Source organism: Mustela nivalis, assembly GCF_964662115.1.
Source record: "Mustela nivalis genome assembly, chromosome: 3".
Classification (NCBI taxonomy): domain Eukaryota; kingdom Metazoa; phylum Chordata; class Mammalia; order Carnivora; family Mustelidae; genus Mustela; species Mustela nivalis.
Window position 1 is genome coordinate 99,042,763 of NC_139022.1, and position 17,069 is coordinate 99,059,831.

At 42.4% G+C, this 17,069-nt stretch overlaps 1 protein-coding gene across 1 annotated transcript; it reads left to right on the plus strand.

The window, feature by feature from the left end:
* Positions 1–2,787: 2,787 nt before the first annotated feature.
* Positions 2,788–16,344, plus strand: GRXCR2 (glutaredoxin and cysteine rich domain containing 2; the record flags this gene model as incomplete). Its single annotated transcript, XM_082726051.1, has 3 exons — positions 2,788–3,123; positions 9,497–9,724; positions 14,924–16,344. 3 exons carry the CDS (start codon positions 2,788–2,790, stop codon positions 15,104–15,106), a joined length of 747 nt encoding a protein of 248 aa, XP_082582177.1. The 3' UTR covers positions 15,107–16,344.
* Positions 16,345–17,069: the final 725 nt, after the last annotated feature.

Here is a 17,069-nt window from a genome sequence, read left to right on the forward strand (position 1 = left end):
GTGACCTGGCTAATGAGTATATTTAAGTTTCTTAGTGTTACCCTCCAATAATAGTCTCCCTTGTGTGGTCTCACTGCCCTTGGAGAAACAAACAAGATGAACAATGAGAGCAACACAAAGACGATTCTTCCATGGGTCTGATGTCATTCCCTATGAGTTCCATAACAAGACAAGAGTGACTTAGTATTGATGGTGACTGAGAATCACACTAATACCAGGCGTTTGGTCAATCTTTTGAGTATCAGAGGATGACCAAAATGGGGGAACTGTTAAATTAATTAAACAAGGAGGCCTTTAAATTGATGTGGTTCTAATGCTGTGCCAGCCTGTATAATCCGTATCACCCAAAATCTAAGCCCATACGCACCTCATGGTTATGAAGTCAAAACACTCAGGGCAGCCGGTCACTAATAGCCAGTCAATAGTTTCCTGACTTTGTTTCTGCCTTTTCTCTACAAAAGTCTTTCCCTCTGTGCTCCTGTTGGCGGAGTACTCCTGAACACTTCTGATTTGGTGTTGCTTGATTCAAATCAATTTTTTCCTCAAATACTATAAGATAATGATATTTGTTCTGTACACTGGAGTAAATGAATGAGGCTAATGTAGTCGGGGATGGCCACCTGGAAGCCTGGGCCCTAGCTGGTTGTCCTGAGGGCAGAAGGAGCCATGTGTCAGCCTCCTGTAATGCATTCAAGGTACATCAGGGCCAGCTCTGCACCCTAGGAATCCTAGAAGAATGTATATTCTGATGTTATGATGAGCCCATCTTTCTTTTAAAAAAATGCAGTGTGTGTGTGTGTGTGTGTGTGTGTGTGTAACCTATTCCTTATGTTGATTATGTAGGAACTTGTAATTGTGAAACCGCTCCTTCGTGGAAATACAAATGTTTTTCTTGACCACTTTCTGATCCTACCTGTTCTCCATAAAATATGCTCAACCCTATTCCAAAAGTTTGATTTATTTGATTTTTCTTACCTGGAGTCAATTCACTCAGCAGTTATTAACTGAGCTATTTTATGCAGGTACTTCGATAAGCAATGGGGATAGAGAAATGGTAAAGGCAGTTTCTGAGTCTAAAGTGTTTACAGTTTAGTGGAGGGAAACGCAGGAATGGTCAGAGAAAGCAAGAAGTGCTTAATGGTCGTTGATCCAAAGTTCGATGGCCTTTGACTTGGGGCAAGTGGGAAGACTTCCCAGAAACAGTGACATTTGAGGTGTATCTTGGAGGAGGAGTGAAGGCTTGACATTTCGGTCAGGAAACACAGCATTGGATAAGAGACAGAAACCTGTGGTTGTAAGAAACAGGTGAGCTTGTTACTGTGCCTGGAATACCAGTTTCAGGCAGCACCTAGAAGAGTGACAGAGGACGAGGGTGGAAATGATGGTACGGTTAGTTTTGGGGAACTTTGCCTGCTGCACAGAAGGGCTAGGACTTTTTATGAAGGAGATTGACATCTGCAGTTTTTTAAAACATGCCTCTGGCTTCACTGTGGAGAATGGTTGGAGGGGGAGGTCATGAGGAGATTGTTGCAATCTTGAGAGCAGAAGTGATGAGGGCTTGACCTGGGGTCAGGTTGGTGGGGGTAGATGAAAGAAGGCAGTGGTCATAGAATCCATAGCTATGGCGGCAAGAGTACAAGACAAGTCAGTCTGGGCAATGGAGTGAGTAATGGAATCATTAACAAAAACAGGGAGAAAGGCTCAACCCCACCATTTCAGCTCTTCAAATCCAATGTCTCCTTTTAGACTTTACTCATGTGCCCATTCCTTTTCAAGCCTTTTTGCATCCTTGTTTCCTTAGGGACCACTCTCTCCCCAGAATACATATTCTGGGAGTCAGACAGTTCGCTGCAAGCAGGCAGCTGTTACTTCGTATGTGTTAGGTGTGTTTCCTGAACCAGACTGCAGGACTGTCATTCACAAGCCCCACATCTCCTACTTCAGTGATGCTCATCCCAGCAGCTAGTGCACCCTGTCAGACCTTTACTCAATTGTCTACAGTAGGCAGCGGGGCCTCATGCTGCACTTGCAAATAAAATCTTATGTATAAAGTATAGAGGAAATGTAGCCTTTCTGATTCATACAGAGGTGGAGGTCTTGAATCCAGGATCTGTGGTTCCCTCCTATCTAGGGCTCCGGGAAACACGGTTTGAAAACTTTTGGCTTAATGGACTGGCTGTGGGTTTGAGAGTTAGAGCTGAGTTCTAACCCCTGCTCTGTCTCTTACCCTAGCTGCAACAGAATAGACAAATGGAGCAACTGCTCTGAGTCTCACTGCCCCCAGTGTAAAGCAGGGCTCAGTAGATTTCCAGTGTAGGCTTATTGTGAGGACCAATTAAGGCGATGCATGCAAAAATCTGTGGCACCTGTTAAGTACTCACTAGGTCATTGTTGTTGTAAGAATAAAAAGAAGACATTTGCTAGCTGTTGGAGTAACTGAGCCTTATTGAGTTGATACTTGTTCAGTCTAAATAAATCTACGCTTGCTCAAGTTAGGAAAAGCCAGTGTTGGGGGTGAAGTTATGGGGGAATTTAGGATTCAAAGGGGACCCAATCTTGTCTTACACTGTGCTCCGTCTGCTCTGTAAACCCACAACTGCCTACGTTGGCATGAGGGTCTATCAATATTTAATGTGTGGGTGTCAGTTGCTGTAAACTGAGCACACCCCAGCATCAACTTGAATTAATTATATGCAAGAGGAGAGAAAATAAAATGCCTTTTCCTCAGAGCCCCAAATTTTACTGGCTGCACTGAAGCCTGAAAACCACAGGGTGAAATTTCTACTGATGGAGGACCCTGAGAAGAAGCTGAACCAGAAGAGTGACGGCAAACCACGGAAAGTACGATTTAAAATCTCTTCCTCCTACAGTGGCAGAGTGTTGAAGCAGGTCTTTGAGGATGGGCAGGAATTAGAGTCGCCAAAGGAGGAATACCCTCACAGTTTTCTCCAAGAGTCCCTTGAACCAGTGGATGGTGTTTACGGGTCTGGGGAAGCCCCCAAGCCCCAACCATATTCCCCTAAGCTGACTGCTCAAAGGATCAGCGTGTTTAGAGAGGGCAATGCCTACAGTTTGGCGGGCAGCCAGCCTTTCTTCAATGATTACAAGGCGAATGACCATAAGGTTGGTATTGTGCATGGTGTATGAATTTTAAGGACTAAAATGTATATAGGAAAACACCTAACTGATTCAAATTTCTATCTTGCTCATGCTCCAGTACCAACCAGAGCTGTAGGTGCTCCAAATGGGACGCTGCTATTGGAGTAATATTTCTGGGACAAAAATAGCATGCTTGCTGCCTCCTCATTGGAACTTGCAATGAGCATGTACAGTATTCAGTACCATCCAGGGTAGTAAATGGTAATTGGGCCATTGGCTGGGTTGTCTTGGTAAGTAAGTTAAATAGAGATGCAGTGGTTTTCAGCTTGCCAGACTGCGTTTTAGAAAATTATGTGACAACTGGTTGTTTTGTTTCCTGTTCGAAGGTGCTCATTTCACTCCGGCCAGTTACTCAGCTTGTGGTTTATCCATGTCTTACTTTATTTCCAATCCCCCTCCTGCTGCCTGCTTTTAAAAAATGTTTGTTTCTTTATTTTGCCTTTCCATTGCTCATTAGTGTGAACACTGAGTGGTTGGAATCCTGGGAAGAAATGGCAAAAAGCATGTCAAACAGAGGAAATGTTACTTGGGGAAGAAGTTTGAGCTAATAGTTCAATTGAAATGTGTATTTTATCTCTTAATTTCAGTTCTCTTCCCCAGTACCATGCATAATGAAAAGCCCCTACATGATTTTCTTTGAAGCTAGAAGAACTTGGGAAATAGTCACTGATTTCTAAAAATGAAAAGGAGATGTGTATATGGCTACCATTGGAACCATGAATGCCTTTTTTTCTTTTATATTAAATACAGTTATATAATGTGCCAGGTTATTAATGAATAGTACACCAGGATATGCTCTCATCTTTAAAGTGTGAAATTCAGATAATTACTCTCTAATCATTTTTATTGTTAGTTTCCTAAGGGAACAGATAATTCGTCTATACAGACAAATGCACTGGCCTTTTCTGACATTGGTAAAAGTGTAATTATGGGAGTCCACATTTATCAAGAGATAATACCAGGTTTCCTTTTGATAATAAAAGGGGCCAGAGTGAACATGTTAGTGGAGCGACTTATGCATTACAAAGCAGTTTCACATAGTCTGTCCTTGGGTCTTTACCGCAGCCTGGAGGAGAAAGGCAAACTGTGGTCATTCCCATTTTGCAGGTAAGGAAAACCGAGTGCCAAGTTATTAAGGGATCCACCCAGTATTAGAGAGTCATTAGGTGCAAAGTCAGAATAAGGACCCAGATCTTCTGGTTGTGTGTGATGTTCCTTTTTATTCTCTGAAATTATTCTTTTTATTCCAATTCTATTCTCACCATTAATATTATTGGTGATGTTAATAGTAATAGTTACCATTTGCCAAGTGCTTATTATATCCTAGGTTCTTGGCTATATCTTTTACTTACAGTATCTCTTTGAAACTAAATCTTACCTGTATGTTTAGACTTTACAAAGCTGTGGTATACAGACCTTGTGCAGGCTGTGGTAGTTAATTTGGCCACCTGACCTTTACCAGTCCTGTGTCCAACTTGGGACTTATGTATATGTATGATTTGGTAAGGACTTATAAAACCAGACAACTGACTTTTCATAGCAGCACCACAACATTGTTTAAACACAGTACTCTGGAGACCGTGTTCAGAGTTTGATTCCTGCTTGATCAGGTTTCCTGTTTGATCCAGTTATCCTTGTTTCCTTTGCTGCCTGATCCAAATACTACCTCCCAATCTTAGCCAGTCTCTGGGTAAGAGGGGGTCAGGATGGATTCTTGCAGCTCCGCCCACTGAAACCAGTTGTCAGTGTGGTATTTATGAAACTCAAGGAAATGAGAGCTGGAAAGCCATGATTTTTCAGTAGCAAATTCAACTATAAAATAAACCCTAGTAAATATTGGTTATGAAGCAACACTGGGTAGCAGTTAAACACAACAATTATAAGTAAAGGCTCTAAATTTGAAGAGGTGTTTATACATCAGTGTGCATAGCAGCTTTATTCACAGTTGCTCACGAGTGGAGGCAACCCAAATGTCCATCGGTAGATGAACAGAGAGATAAAATGTATATACACTCAGTTGAGTATTACTCAGCCTGAAAAAGGAAGGCTATGCTGACACATGAAAGCACAGATGAAACTTGAAGACATTATGCTAAGTGAAATAAACCAGTCATAAAAAGATAATTATATGATTCCATCTATGTGAAGTGCCTAGAAGAGTCAGATTTATAGAGACGGAAAATAGAACAGTGGGAGCTTAATGGGGATACAGTTTCAGTTTGAGAAGATGAAGAAGTTCTGGGAGTGACTGGTGGTAAGGGCTCCACAAGAGTGTGAACATAATAATGCCACTGACCTGTACACTGAGAAGTGGTTAAAGTGGTAAATTTCATGTACTATGTATTTTACCACAGTAAAAATAACCATTTTTAAAAAGCAGGCGTGGGCACCTGGGTGGCTCAGTCAGTTAAGCATCTGCCTTTGGTTCAGGACTTGATCCTGGGATCGAGCCCTGCTTTGGGGACCCTGCTTGGCAGGGAGCCTGCTTCTTCTGCTCCCTCTGCCTTTCCACCCTGCCTGTGCTCTCTCTTTCTCTCTCTCAGATAAATAAGTAAAATCTTAAAAAAAAAAAAAGGGGGCAGGGGCTCTTATGTCTTTTAAACCTGGGCTTGCCTACTTACTGTGGGAGCTTGACAGACCACTTATTATTGCCGTGCTTCAATGTCATTTTCTATGAGATGAGAGTAAATAAAAGTATCTACTTATGAAGTTTGTTGTGGTGATTAAAAAAAGATTTTATGTAAGAAACACTCAGCATTGTGCCTGGAACATTGGATGTGCTTAGCAAGTAATCCCTACCTTTGTGATAATGACCAGGTTCTCATCAAAGAAATACTGAGTCTTTATATGATAGAGAAAGTAGTTATAAACAAATAAATATTTTAAAGAATTGAAACCATTTGAAGTTTATAAGTTTCATTTTAAAAAAATGGAAGGGAAGGAAGGGACATGGCATTTACTGAACACATCTTTTGTATATATGTCATTGCGTTTTCAAGGCAATTCTTTGAGAACTTTACAAATTGGAAAAATAGCACATGGGGTTTGGTAACTTGCAAATCTTGCACAGAAAAATTGACCTCAGGCCTGCCTGCCTCCATAGCCTTTTGCATTTCTAGAACTCAGGAAGGCGTCCCTGTTGTTTAAGTGGAAAGGTCTCATGGTGCCCGAATAGGAGTCTCCAGGCACGTGGCCATGGATGTCAGAGCACTTATGAAGCTCAGTCACCCAGGTTGCCATTCTGGGCACTATGGAAGGAAACACAAAAATTCATGGCTTCGTCCTGGCCCTCTGTAATGCAAGAATATGTGTTCCTAATGGGCAACTGGTTGTCACCAGATAATGTGAATTTTAGTTACGCCTTGAGGGTTTCCTTAGACACGAGGAAGAACTTGGCTGTTGGGGTGACTGAAACATAAACACACCTTACAGGTGATTTGGGACCCCCCTCCTTTTAAGTACATTAAAAATGAATGTACTATCTTGGGTGTCTCAGATACAGACCAGCTTAGAGGCAGGAGGTTGGACCAGATGACCACAATTTTTTTTTCAGTAGGTTGAGAGTTTCACCTTGAAAAAACCAGTTCTACATGTGAAAAAAAGCTCCCTAGTAACTAAACCTCTTTGGCTATTAGTGGAAGTGGAAATGGAACCTTCTAAAAGTGCCACCATCTTTATCTTCTGATGTTCAGAAACTGATAGTCCAGAGTGTGAAACAGAAACCCAGTGTGCATCAAACAATAGGAAAGGGAAGCTGCCACACGATCCCTTGAAGAAAAGGAGAGAAAACAGGGCCAAGTAGGAAGCTCCTGACTTCATAAATAATGTGATAGAAAACTCTCTGTGTGTTCCAAGGAAGGGGATCCCAGTACTGAAGTCCTGTTTCAGCCAGGTTGCGACTGAATGTGTTATGGCTATATATAGGAGACTGCTTGATTGTGGCATCCCAGTGAATTTGGTTTCCACACTTTCGTAAATGCAGGCAGAGTATTTGGAGCCGACGTATTTAGCTGTGTAGCATGATTGTGCATGCAGTACTAATGAACAGTGTTAAGTACCAGCATCAGCAACAACCTTGCATAGTATCTTTAGCTTTGAAAACCCTGTTTTAGGGTGCCTGGGTGGCTCAGTGGGTTAAGCTGCTGCCTTCGGCTCAGGTCATGATCTCAGGGTCCTGGGATCGAGTCCCGAGTCGGGCTCTCTGCTCAGCAGGGAGCCTATTTCCTCCTCTCTCTCTCTCTCTGCCTGCCTCTCTGCCTACTTGTGATCTCTCTCTGTCAAATAAATAAATAAAATCTTTAAAAAAAAAAAAACCTGTTTTAGGGAGCCTGGGTGGCTCAGTGGGTTAGGCCGCTGCCTTCGGCTCAGGTCATGATCTCGGGGTCCCGGGATCGAGTCCCACATCTGGGGCTCTGCTCAGCAGGGAGCCTGCTTCCTCCTCTCTCTCTGCCTCTCTGCCTACTTGTGATCTCTGTCTGTCAAATAAATAAATAAAACCTTTAAAAAAAAGGAAAACCCTGTTTTATATATTCTTCATTGTACTTCCACCCCTAGAAATTGATTTAATTAGCTGCAGGGATGAGCATCAAAATATTGCACCCCAGGAACATTGCCCTGTCAGCACAGAAGCCAGCACAGCTTTGGAACGGGGTCTTGAGACCTGGGCTCCTAAGCATTAACGGCTACATTACTGGGTTTGGGGACAGTAGAGGCTCCCTAAAGAGAGCTGAGGGCGACAGGAGGGCACACAGAAGTCGCAGGACAGCACCTGCTTACCACCCAGTATCCAAGTATTCCTGTTTTTTGTTTTGTTTTCTTGATAGTGTGTGCATGCATGAAGGGGGCGAGGGGCAGAGGAAAAGGGAGAAAGGATCTTAAGCAGACTCCAGTTTGGACACAGAATTCGACTCGGGGCTCCATCTTTCAACCCTGAGATCACGACCTGAACACGGCTCAGCAGTTTGAACGCTCAACCAACTGAGCCTCCTACGCGCTCCAAGGCATTCCTGGTTTCATAATGATTTTGTCTGTGGTGATGCCTACCAGTTAGATGTCACCCCATTTGGAATGAGCAAAGTGAGGTTCTCAGAGGCCAGATGACTCTCCTGTATCTTTCAATTGGTGAACAGCAGTATTAAGATTGGTCTTGTTTGTTGCCAAGCTTTCTTATCTCTGGGTTCTTAGTTAAGTAATCCCCAAACATTTACTCCTTCATGCTTCTCTGCTGCATTGTAGTATTGCCTAAATTATTCCTCAGCAAATTACCAAATCATACATAAAAAATGCACGTAAAGGAACACAAGCTATTAGTAATGATGCTGCAGAAATATATTTATTGACCTAAAAAGATTAACGTATTATACAGATAATAAAAACATTACATATATAAGATCATTACATATATGTAAGATCACCTCTCTCTCTCTCTATATATATATATATGTATGTATATATATAAGATCATTGTATACATAGTGATCTTACAGGTTTTTTGCAGAGAAATGCTTGTGAATAGTGCTGTATGGTTAAGAATATGGGCTTTAGGGGGAGGGCGGTTGGGAGAAGGGGGTGGGGTTATGGACATTGGGGAGGGTATGTGCTTTGGTGAGTGCTGTGAAGTGTGTAAACCTGGTGATTCACAGACCTGTAACCCTGGGGATAAAAATATATGTTTATAAAAAATAAAAAATTAAAAAAAAGAATATGGGCTTTAGAGTTAGACTGGGGTTCGAATCCTAGCCACTGATAACCTTGGGAGGCTCTTAACCCCACTATGACTCAGTCTCCTTATCTATAAAATGTAGAAATCATAGCATCCACCTCAAGGGATGTTTGAGGAGAAAGTGAGGTAATGTTGTAAAATGCTTAGCATGGTGTCTGACACACAAAAAATGCTATCCACTAGAGTAAAATAATAATTCAGTAAATTTTATCTAATATTATCATTTATACATAAACATTTTGGAGAACTGTTTTTTTTTTTTTTTTTAAGCACTCTTCTGTGTTTATAAAACACCTGCTGTGCCCAGCTCTGCCTCAGCTACTATGATATGTAATGGGAATAGAAACTTTGGCTCCGGCCCTGCGGAGTCTTGCAGCCCCGTCATAGGATTTGTTCAGCTATGGTCAGTTACCATCAACAGGGAGAAGGAAGCTGGTTTTCAGGGCTTTTAGAGAGAGCCAGCAAACCTGGGCACAGATTGTAGCTTTAGGATCTTTTGGGATTCTAAGTGCTAGACAAGTTCTTTGTCCCGTTTCCCGGGATGTTGAACAGGTTCTGCAGCCCTCTATGTCGTGACTGCTGGTAAGTTGCCATGCTCATTCTCCATTTCTCTAGTCTCCACCTATTATAGATTTCGGAAAGATCATCATCTACACGAATAACTTGAAAATCATTCGAACCCCAATGGACAAGAGAGATTTCATGAGGAAAATTCTCCAGAAGGAAGAAGAGGCTGAGGAAGAGTCTCTGGTGAGCAAAGAAGAAATCTATGGAGACCGCGACCAGAACGACGGGCATTTGCCAGACACGGAAAGCACTTTTCCCCATAGCCAGTACCCACAGGTGTGTCAGAGTGGTTCACTGTCCTCCTTGGAATTGGCCCTACAGCAGTGGTCTCCACATGGTTTTGACTGTGCACTACTTAAGTGAAAAACGTCAATATAAATACTTTAGATGTCTAACTGTTAAGAAATGTCGAGGAATTTTAAGTTTATTACATTTTAATGGTATGTGATTAGCAATAATCTGTGTTTCAAATATGCATGATTTTTGTTGTTTTTGGTGACTTCTGAGAGCTGATTAGGTATTTATTGTTTTCACTCTGCATATAGTGTAGCATAGAACAGTTTCCAAAGATGGAAAAAATCAGCTCTGTTCTTCTTACAGGTTTGCTTGTGTTTCTGTTATTGGGGTTATCCTCAATCCAATTTCCTTAATGAATCTTACCAAGTCATGTGTCTGGGTTTTGTAGAGATTAGTTTTCTTAAAACTAAGCACTATTCTCCGTACATCCGCTGGACCAGGGACAGTGGAACTTCTTTATGCTGCAGTATGCTCGAAGTGAATGAATGAGCCGGGACACCACTGGCACTTTACGTGCTATGAGGTCAGTTTCCATCATGCTTGCTCCAGAGATCCTTGGGTCCTATATTTGTCTACGGACTGCCTGACCCAGTGAAGAGGCCAGTAGCAACTAATTTATTAAAAATCAGCATACCAGTTTCTTTTGAAAGTATGATTGAAGCTTAATTTCTTGCCTTTTTAAGATAAAAAGTAAATAGAAATACTTAGAATGATTTTCTGCCCACACCTCTCAGAGGTGCTAACTCCTCACCTTGGAAACCGTTGCTCAGACATGCTCAGATGAAGGGGTAGAGTGATGATACTCATTAGTTCACAGTGTGGGATTGGCAGTGGGAAAAGCAATTTTGATGGATCTAAGCTAAGAGGGTAAAAGCTTGGATAGCAGCAGAAATGAATTTTCTCTCTCTTTGGTTTTCATCCCTTGGGAGTTTCAGCTTTACTGTGGGACTCGCTCTCACCTCCTCAGGGTTGGTGTGACAAAATGGGCAAGGGACTTCCTCATAGTGAGTGATGTCTCTGCCCTGGTAGGGTTTAGAGGGCAGAAACCAGAAGGTCATGACCAGACTCTAGCAGAAGATTCTTATTAAAGTTCTGCTCACACGGACTCATATCTCTTTGCAACCTGATCTCACACTTGATAAGATATTTTTGAAATGCAAATACGATCACGTCTCCCCTTCATCACTCTTTTTCCCCACTGCAAACTTCAGTGACCTCTCACTTCTTGGAATAAAACAGTAGATAGCCTGTTCACCTCTTTAGCCTCCTCTTAAACATCTCTTCTCATTCTGCCAGACACACTGCCCTTCTAGCTACCACTCATATGGTCTTTGCCCTTTCCTGCCAGAGGCAACTTCCTTGTGCCTAGAATGTTCTCCAGATTCCCCACTGCTTTGCCCTTAGCACCTGAAATCTCAATGGAGACATCACTTCTTTAGAGGGCCTCCCCTCACTTCTAGGATGATGAAATATCCAAGACTTGACCCCTCAGAGCACCTCACCCCCCTTTTCAGTTGCAGTCGTAGATTTCCCTGTGTAAATCTTTGGTTAATGTTAACTTTCAGCCACTAGAACTTTTCTCCACAAGGGCAGGTGCCGTATTTATGTTGGGTGTGGCATAGGAGTTCCCATGTCAAAAAAAAAAAAAAAGAAAAAGAAAAATAGCGCCTGGCATAGAGTAGGTGTGCAGTAAATATTAGTTAAATGTTTGTGGAAAGAGTATTAGAATTCGGAACCAGAGAGCCAGCTGGTAGGAAGTATTGTGCTTCTGCCTTCTCTTGCTGTTCAGAACCTAGCAGAACAGCAGGTGGACTACTAAACATTGTGATCCAGAGCATTACCTTCCCACTTTAAAATTCATTATTTCTACTCTTTTTCACACCATTCTGTAATTTGTTGGAGCATATATTTTCAGAAGAGAGCCAGGCATGATAAAATGCAGGTCATGCTGCAGGCCTGAATAAAAAAGCAGCGACAGGCCTGACATGACAATTATCTTTAAATTCAGTTTGGAGAGATCCATGTGTTTTCGCTCTACTACTATAAACTAGGATAGAAGTGTGCAGGAGAAAGTTGCTGTGAAAGGTTATACTAGACTTGCCTGTCTTTTAAACTCTGTTTTAAATTGCTATTTGTTTGCCAAATCCCTCATGCAATAAATGCCCAGATAGGTTTTATTGTATAAAAGAGGGTTGGAGAACATCAAGGAGCCCCTTCCGACCAGGAGACTCTTTGTTGTGTTAGATGGAACAGGGAAGCAGTGAGAGCCTTGATGAAAGAGTGGACCAAGGCTCAAAGCCAGACCATGCTGACCCTCTGTATTAGCTGTAAAAGAAAAGGAGAGGAATGATTGAATTGAGCCACAGGGAAATACGGAAGGGGAAAATCTGGCTGTGTGTTCTATGGATCTGAGACCATAAGTCATCTGGGCTTCTTTATGCTTTATAAAGATCTTGCCTTTGAAGTAATAATAATAAGAGCTGCCATTTATTGAGGGCCTCTGACCGCTGGGCACCATGCCCGGTGCTTTCCATGTGTTAGGCTCTTCATTCTCACAAGGACTCTGAGGGAGGTGTTGTTAGCAGTCTTCTTCTGTAGCTAGGGAAATCAAGGCACAGAGAAGTTAAGTAACTTGCCAGAGGTCATCAGAACCAGGGGTCAAAGCCCAGTCCACCTGACTACCAGTCATATCGTCTTAACCTGCCTGCTGAGCAGCTTCTAGATTGGTGCTTCTTAGCTCCTTCAGGCTTACCCTAGCCTTTGAGTCTGCCATGGAAGCCAAGCCCCTTGCTTGTGGAGCTAGTAAGAGGTAGTTTGGGTTAGGTCTGTCAGTTCTAGAACCTAAGCTGTGCAGTACAGTGATGTTCTAAGTCCTCTCACTATTTTCTGAGAAGAATTTAAAAACCTGGGAATGGAAGACAGAAGCTTACGTCTCACATGCCATGGACAGAGTTGAGGCTCAGTAACACTTGATTTAATGACTCATTGAAAGATCCAATCAGCACGCCGAGGGCAAGGGTTTGAAGGAGGGTGGTATCCCAGGGTAAGAGTAGAAACTCCAGTGATACCTCTAATACTCCACTGTATAACCACATGACAGTAGAGAAAACTTGATCGATGATTTGTTTTTTTCCCTGCAGCAGGCTCACCAGGTTGTTTCCTTAATCTTTTAATATCTGAACCTGGCATTCTGTGCAAATTAATTTTTGGTTGACATGGATGGCATTATGGTAGGATTTTACTATACTTCCTTTGGCAACAACTCACTGGGATCCAGTACAAAACAAAAACATGTGGACATGGCAGAAAAAAAAAGGACCGTGACAATTTGCTTAAAGAATATTTTGGCAAATACATCTCTTTTGAACATTTTAAGGGAAGAAAACAACTTTCCCCATTGTTAATATATAAAAATATGGCCACAATCAATAAAATATTAACAAAAGGATGCATAGCATCATTTAGGTTTTTGTCAGTTGGGTAATCACTTCTGTTCCTTAAATCTAGAATAAATGAAATTTAATGCCTTCTTTGGTACTTTGTAGCACAATGGAAACACTTTCAGAACTTATGCCACCCTTTTCAAGATTATTTTTATTCTTAAGTTATAAAAGAGAGCTGTGTTGGCTGGGTGAAGCCACCCAGTGGACTCCAGCCATCTTGTGAGTTCCTAGAATTTAAGAATTGGAAGGGTTCTGTAGGTACTGTCTTTTTGTTCATCCATTCAGCAAACATGTGAATGACAGATACTGTGCCAGGCACTGCACTTTAAGGCTTGGGTGTGATGGTGACAGGGACTAGCACAGAGTGGTCAGCAGAAGCTTCCAGTAGATTATGAGACCTGTCATGCTTGGGGCAGTATAGGCAGGTCAGGCCTCCTGGGCCAGGGGGGTAGGTACTGCTAAGCTGACATCTAAAACTAAATAGGAGTCAACCGGGTTGGGGAGAACAGCCCACAAGATGAGAGGCAGGGCTCCACTCTGGATCTATGCCAGAACTGGTGGACGTCTGGACTAGGATTTTGGTCGGGGATGAAGAGACCTGGGTGGATTTGAGAGATGTTTAGCTGGTAAAATAGACAGGCCTTGATGCTGGATTCACCTGTTATCGATCTGGTACCACCCATTATTTCTTGGAAGGTTCGTGGTCTATGCACAGTCTTTGCAGAGTATAAAGCCTGCCGGTTTCCTTGAGATGTTTTAGGGAAGGAGCATGGCAGTAGATGGGGCATTTTCTGTAAGATGCGAGTCAAGGACTAGTAAGTCCAGACTTACTGGCAAGGCTAAGAAGTGAACTGACTTTTATGGAGAATCTGTAATATGGCAGATAATATATTATGGCCTTTTCATCTACTCTGTCATTTCATACTGCAGCTACTCTGAGTGGCGAGCATCACCAGTCCTATTTTGGAGAAAAACAGATTCAGAGCAGTCAAGGGAACTGTCCAAGGTGCCTAATTGCTGTCCCAAGCTTTATCACAGTTCTCAAAGAAAACAAAGTACTGCAAGAATTCAGAGCTAAGCTTTAGAGGATTGTAACCTCTCTTACAGTTTTTGACCTCAGTCCCTCAGTCAGTCACACAAGAATGCCAACTGTTGGGACAGCTGCAGGGAGGGGCTGTGTGCATAATCCCGAGGGGCAGGAACTCTGGTGCTCCATCACCTGGGATCAAAACCTGCCTCCTCTCTTTCAGGCTGTGTGACCACAGCCAGATAACTGAACTTCTCAGTATCTCATTTTCCTGTCTGCAGGAAGGATGCTAATACTTGCACTGTCTCGCCAGGATAGCATATGGATTAGATAGGTGGATGTAGAGAAAGCTCTTAGAACCATACCGGGCCCCTACCCCTACTAAGTATGCTACAAGTGTTTGCTGTTATTATTTGGCAACAAGGAAGAATAAGCCCTCATCCTAGTAGAGCAACGGAAATCACAGGTCAGATGGTGATAAGGGCGACGAGGAAGGGAAAGGTACAAAAGGCAAGGCAGGGGCTGCTGCCTTAGAGATTTCATCGGGGAAATCCTCTCTGAAGAAATTCCAGTGAGTATTCTATGCCTCTGGCCAGCTTCTGCACTGGCATTTTTGGGAAGCATTTTGTGCTCTGCCTGTTTGCTTCACCCTGTTTTGGAACCGTGGTCTGGAACTGCTGTCACTAAACCCTGACCTGTCTCTTGCAGGAAGGGGAGCTTCCCGAGGACAACTGTTTTCACTGCCGAGGGTCAGGCAGTGCCACCTGCTCTCTGTGCCACGGCAGCAAGTTCTCCATGCTGGCCAACAGATTTAAGGAGTCCTATCGGGCCCTGCGCTGTCCTGCCTGCAATGAGAATGGCCTGCAGCCTTGCCAGATTTGCAATCAATAGCCCGTGGCTTTGTACGTCCCCTGTGATCGCATCCTTCCTGAAGCTATTTCTAATAAACTGCCCCCTCCTTCTCTTCCCTCGCCCAGCAAGGAAGCCACAGTGGCTTGCGACCACTTCCACCACTGGCAAAACTCAATCGCTTGATAACATTTCATAAGGCTAGGAGCATCTCCGTGTGGTTCTAAGCGGCAGAGGCAATTTCGAATTAGAGTCCGCTTTGAAACAGGTTCTAAAATTATCCTTCCAGGAACGTGTCTGTGTATCTTACTTGACTTAGTTCAGCTTTTCCCTTGCACTAGTGAGCCAATAAATGTACATTTCAGGCAGCAAGTTGAAATCATTTTCTGGTTGGGAGTTATTTTGCAAAATTATGCTTCGAGAAAGGAATAAAAAAGGCAGGTTTCTGATGAGCTGAATTCCTGTAGCTTATAGTGCATTTCAAATCGTTATTGATCAGATTGAGTTTTTAATTAAGCAGAAGAGAAAAGCGATGCCCCTATGTGGAATGTATGAGCAGGCCACTGGAAACAAAACAACATGTATGTGCTTTATGCTGAAGATAGGCAAGCTGAGAAGGCCTTTCTTTCAATGTCCTGACCATCTCCTGTGTGAAGTGCTTGGGTAGGGTTCATGCAGGCAATGAGCATTGCTACTTCTTAAGACCAGATGAGATAAGACATTCCTGCGTGCCTCTAAACTCCTGGCGTTATAAGCCAAGTCAAAGCTATTTATGAGAAATTTGGTGCTTAAGTATGTGTGTATGATATGACTTCTTCCAGCCCCTGAATTATTAGTAGATAAATAAATGTATATTAAATCTAAGATAAAGCCACAATCTCTTCAGAAAAGCTTGGCTATTTTGTAGTTCTCTGTTGGAACTGACTAAAAGAAAAACTGTCACCAAGGCAGATTTTTAAGAATTATCTTTCTGCCGCTTGTGAATACACGTGCTAAAGGTAATTCTTTCCTCTTAAGGTTGGTTGTAAAATTAGAGAAATTCTTTTGTTAATGAACTTTTGTAGCTCTAACACCCACTGTCCTTACCCCTTGAGAGTATCACTTGTAAAATCTGTTATCTATTAAGACACATGGCTTTTCTATGATAATTTTGGTTTTCATAACTTAATTTTTTTCAAGATTTGTTTGTTATCCTCTAATAGCTATTAAAATAATTCAACAGTAGAATGCTTTTCAGGAAATATGAACACCTCTAATAAAAAGATTAAAATATTTTTGGAAGCCGTGATAAATGTTGCCTGTTCTCTCTTAGCCAGAATGATAGAATGGTGGTTCACCGGCTTTCTTTGCTTCGACACTTAACTATTCTCTCTGACTTGGTGTCTGTTTTCTCGCAGCTTTGGGCACTTCTCTTCTTCTGGAGTACCAGAGGAAGGAATGATAACAGGAAATCTCGATATATCCTTCTTTTTCGGCAGGAACGTTTGATGATAAATAATTTGAGCCCTGCCTGCTGCATGTGCACTGTTGTCCATATGGGCACCATGACCCTTCGGTAGGGCATGGGGGGCATGGGGCTTACAGTTTCAGTGGAGGAGAGACAGATCTACGAATGGATAATTACAGTGTTGTGTGACATGTTCTGGGACAGGGGAATTACAAGGAGCGTTTGAAGCACAGAGAAGGGACATCTCATATAGCCTGAGTGGGGTTTGAGGGGCTTCCCAGAGGAAGAAGTGTAAGCAATGTTGCTTCTTTTCCTTCTTTCATGCTTTCTGGAACCTTTAATCCTTTTCATCCCATAATAAATACATCCACTAATAATTACATCTGTTTGTTCAGACAACAGGTATTTATTGAGCCTTGGAGATATATCAGTAGACAAAACAGAGAAAATCCTCGCCCCCATAGACCTTCCATTTTGATAGGGAGATGCTGGCAACTGAAAGCATGCATTCAATATATGATGTATATATTCAGAGACAACTGGAAAGTATGCAACAGT